General features: G+C 36.1%; 1 protein-coding gene across 1 annotated transcript; it reads left to right on the forward strand.

Annotated features, from left to right (window-relative positions):
* The first annotated feature begins 2,265 nt into the window (after window positions 1–2,265).
* LOC140888317 (secreted RxLR effector protein 161-like) lies at window positions 2,266–2,991 on the forward strand. The gene has a single exon (XM_073296001.1). It carries the CDS (start codon window positions 2,266–2,268, stop codon window positions 2,989–2,991), a length of 726 nt encoding a protein of 241 aa, XP_073152102.1.
* The last annotated feature ends 2,075 nt before the right edge of the window (window positions 2,992–5,066 follow it).

Genomic DNA, 5,066 nt, shown 5'->3' on the forward strand with positions numbered 1-5,066 from the left:
GATAGTGGATGCTCAAGACATATGACAGGAGATAGAAGAATGCTATCTGAATATATACCAGGATCAGGACCTAAGATTACTTTCGAAGATAACTCTAAAGGTACAACCATGGGTAAAGGTAAGCTTATCCATGGAAATATTCATATTAAAGATGTATTACTCGTAGAAAATTTGAAATACAATCTGATTAGTATTAGTCAATTGTGTGACTATGACTACTGCGTAGAGTTCCAAAAGCACACTTGCACTGTAAAAGATCAATCTGGACTAATCATTATGACAGGTGAAAGAAATGGAAACACTTATAAAGTCAATTGGTCAGATCAACCATTCACTTCAGTCTGTCTGGTAGCAGCAAAAGTGAACCAAAATTGGTTATGGCACAAGAGACTCAATCACTTGAACTTCAAAGCTTTAGCCAATCTAAGTAAACATGAATTGGTTACAGGTCTGCCTAAAATCGAGTTTTCAAAAGATAAAATTTGTTCTGCCTGCCAACTAGGTAAGCAGATCAGATCAACTTTTAAAAACAAAGGATGTAAGTCATCCTCCAAAAGCTTAGAACTATTGCACATGGATCTTTTTGGTCCTATACCAGTAACAAGCTTAGGGGGAATGAAGTACACCTTGGTTATTGTAGATGATTTCTCAAGATTCACTTGGGTGATATTTTTAAAATCCAAAGATCAAACTGCCACCCAATTGATTAAACTCCTTTTAAGACTTCAAAATGAGAAATCTCAATCGATTGATAAAATTAAAAGTGACAGAGGAACCGAGTTTACAAATCAAACTCTGTCTACTTATCTTGAAAATCATGGAATCAAGCATGAGTATTCAGCAGCTAGAACGCCACAACAAAATGGTGTTGCAAAAAGGAGAAATAGAACTCTAAAGGAAGCTGCTAGAACAATGATTGCTGATTCAGGTATTTCACAAAAGTTTTGGGCAGAAGCTGTAAACACAGCTTGTTACACCCAGAACAGATCAATGATTAATAAGAAAGTTGGAAAAACACCTTATGAGATCTGGTATGGTAAAGTTCCAGTGATATCATACTTCAAGGTATTTGGTTGCAAATGTTTCATTCACAACAATGGTAAGACTCATCTGACTGCACTCGATGTCAGATCAGATGCTGGTTTGTTTCTTGGATATTCATCTGTTAGTAAAGCTTATAGAGTATATAATACTAAATCTCTAACAGTTGAAGAATCTATACATGTTGTTTTTGATGAAACATCTGTCACTAATGAATCTTCAAGCCTAAATGATCTCAGTAACAGAATTGAGGATGCAAAGCTTGATTCAGATGATGAAGAAGAAATCCAGATCATACAAAATATTCAATGTGAACCAGATCAAGTTGAAGAATAGAGACCAGAAGAACCACCAGTTGAGAATGAGATTACTACAAACACAGATCATATTGCACATCACGATGATCAAGATCAACAAGGAAACACAGATCAACTTGGTCCAAATTACAGATGGTCCAAAACTCATTCACCAAACTTAGTAATAGGTAATCCATCTGCACCTTTGAGAACCAGAGGTCAGATGATTAATGAATTCATGCATGCTGCTTTTATTTCTTATATAGAACCTAAGAAAGTAGAAGAAGCTCTTCTTGACAGTAATTGGATAGAAGCCATGCAAGATGAATTGAATCAATTCGAAAGAAATTCTGTCTGGAATTTAGTTCCTAGACCTTTAGATAAATCTATAATAGGAACTAGATGAGTATTTAAAAATAAACTCAATGAAAGTGGTAATGTAGTAAGAAATAAGGCTCGATTAGTAGCACAGGGTTACAGACAAGAAGAGGGCATTGATTTTGACGAAACCTTTGCTCCTGTAGCTAGACTTGAAGCTATTCGAATTTTCCTTGCTTATGCTGCTTTCAAGAATTTTAAGGTATTCCAGATGTATGTTAAAAGCGCATTTCTAAATGGTTTTCTCCAAGAAGAAGTGTTTGTAAAACAACCCCCAGGATTCGAAAGTCAAACTTATCCAGATCATGTATTCAAACTGGATAAAGCTCTTTATGGGTTAAAACAAGCTCCACGAGCTTGGTATGATACTCTTTCACTTTTTCTTAATGATCACGGTTTTACTATTGGCTCTGTAGATAAAACTCTTTTTAAGTTTGTCAAAGACGATCATACTTTATTAGTACAAATATATGTTGATGATATCATATTTGGGTCATCTAACCCCAAATTATGCAAAAAGTTTTCTAAGATGATGCAGGACAAATTCGAGATGAGTATGATGGGAGAACTAACATTCTTTCTGGGATTGCAAGTCAGACAGATGGAAAAGGGAATATTCATTAACCAGGTCAAATACACAAAAAAACTTCTAAAGAAGTTTGGAATGGAGAATTGCTCTGCTGCTAGTACTCCAATGAGTGCTTCAATCAAATTGGATAAACATGAAGCTGGACCTTCGGTAGATCAAACTCTATTCAAGGGACTTATAGGTTCCTTACTCTATCTGACATCAAGCAGACCGGATATTATGTTCTCAGTCGGTCTGTGTGCAAGATTTCAATCTGATCCGAAGCAATCTCACTATATTGCCGCAAAACGAATTCTAAAATATCTCAAGGGAACTCAGAATGTTGGATTATGGTATCCAAAAGATTCTAGTTTTAATCTAATTGGTTATTCAGATGCAGATTATGCAGGTTGCAGAATTGATCGTAAAAGCACAAGTGGGACTTGTCAATTTCTTGGTGACAGACTTATTTCTTGGTTCAGTAAGAAACAAACATCTATTGCTACATCTACAGCAGAATCAGAATACTTAGCCGATGGAAGTTGTTGTTCACAATTGCTCTGGATACAACAACAACTCAGAGATATTGGTGTTGATTCATCTGAATCACTAATTTTCTGTGATAATACAAGTGCAATTGCTATCACATACAATCCGGTTCTACATTCCAGAACAAAGCATATTGATATTCGTCACCATTTCATTTGAGATCATGTTCAAAAGAAAGACGTTCGTCTGGAACATGTTTCAACCGATTTGCAAGTTGCCGATACCATTACCCGACGCTAAGTTTTCTTATTTTCGAAATGTTATTGGTTTAGTTGATATCGATTAAATAAATCACATGTTTAGGGGGAATATCTTCTTAACACTTAATTTTTATATCTGCTCGTTCCAGTACATTTAACAGATAAAGAACATAAAACTTATTACATTTCACTGATTTGTCTCATAAGCTATACGAGCTAGATCTATTCTTCTACGTATCTCATGGCTCCAGTTGATCATCCAAGTACTTAGGGATCCTTGACCATTGCAGACGTCATCTTCAAAGCAAATGTTCTGCATTTCATCTCGCTCTGTGAGGAGAATGACAAGAAGAACTCCAGAAGACTTCAAGACATCTCTAGCACGATGAGTACCTAGCATGATTTTACACCACTGCATCCTAGCACAATTTCGACGATGCATTGTCTGAGTCACCGGAGGAGGATTCGGATGAGGACAGCGAATGGAATCAAGGAAATTTCACATCCTCATTCCGCGCTCAAACACCCTTCTCCTGTATAAATCCTTCCGGATTTCATACTTTTGCTCAACAGATGGAACAACGGTGTTATTATTCTCACTTGCCATTTACTCTTACTGCTTTAAATTATGAGTTGCTAGTGTCTTGTAACTTTGCTTCTTATAGGGACAGATAAATGGATGAAAAGGTTTCAGCCACTTCAGCTTCTTTAAACGTCCAATCAACTTCTACCTATTTATTACGGGAATTCAATTTGATCTGCCTAGATCGTGATAATTCTTCTTGAGATTATCAAAACCTTTCTAATTCTCTTTGACTTTATTGCAGAAAGTTGATAAGTCGCAAGACTATTTCACAGACAACTTGTCCAATCACATTTATTTTATTTTATCTTCTGTGATTTTTGCTTCGTAACCTTCAAAATATCATCATCAATTTTCATCCATTTTTTTAATTAGTTCAATTTCTTTAATGATCTTTCATCTGACTTTGGATCTTTCATCCGACTAAAGATGAAATGTTTAGTTTAAACTTTTATCTAGATAAATCTTCATTTTATTCGATGCTGGTTAAGTTTTCTCAAGTATTTTTGTTTATACTTACAAGTATCAATCGCACGAACAAAACACAAAACTTATAAGAAAAAATATTTCATTGCATAATTCAAAGGTAGTACATCATACTCTTCATACTAGCTTAATCCCCTAAATTTTCTCTCATTGGCCCCCAGACCCGCTTTCTCACATCAACATCCAAACGCCACCTGTTCAACCATTCCAACACAACCGGATCAAAATGCCTCCCTTTGAACTCACCTGCATTGATAAGATGAGTGAGGACCCTCACTTCTTTCCTGTAAATCAGAAAGGAAACACCCTGATTCGAGAGGATCTCCTCAACGCTTATGGCACCCAACAACTCCTTGTACTTGTCCTTGCGATCCTCAAGCTCGCAAACATCCTCATGCTTGCGTGGAGGAAATGACGCCTGATGATACATCCGGATCTCTTCCACTTTGAACCAGAGACGCATTACCCACTTCAGGATAAATTCCTGAAGTTTTTCCTTCAATTCCTCAAGAGACAGATTAGAACTCATTTTCCTTATTTGAGTTTATAGTTTGAGTATGAAACGGAATACTCGGAAGATACATCCGAGTGATCTATTTATAAGGGATTTATTTACTTATTTATTTATTTATGTCGATATGCATTCCCAAGATAATATTAAATAGTATTTTTTTTACCGCGTGCTTGGCATCCCACATCAGCCGCACTTTTTGAATTTGAAAAGTCGCTTACGTCATCTGCCACATGCTTAGCCTCTTAAAAATTATCGAAAAAAATGCCTCTTCTACACTTCGCATTCTTCTGAGCCCTAATTTGCTCCTTCTTCGCAAAAACAAGATTACTCGCATTTATTTTTCGATTTGCAGGACAAAGATGACGCCCATTACCAAAAATGTTCTTCTCATCGATTTTCACACAATATTCGATCTGACAGATCAAGGATTGGTGGATATGTTCAGAACGAT

The sequence above is a fragment of the Henckelia pumila genome, chromosome 3, assembly GCF_033568475.1.
Source record: "Henckelia pumila isolate YLH828 chromosome 3, ASM3356847v2, whole genome shotgun sequence".
NCBI classification, from domain to species: Eukaryota; Viridiplantae; Streptophyta; class Magnoliopsida; order Lamiales; family Gesneriaceae; genus Henckelia; species Henckelia pumila.

Excerpts from the sequence above, each read along its gene's own strand:
- LOC140888317 (XM_073296001.1), top strand. The coding sequence starts at position 2,266 with ATGAGTATGATGGGAGAACTAACATTCTTTCTGGGATTGCAAGTCAGA.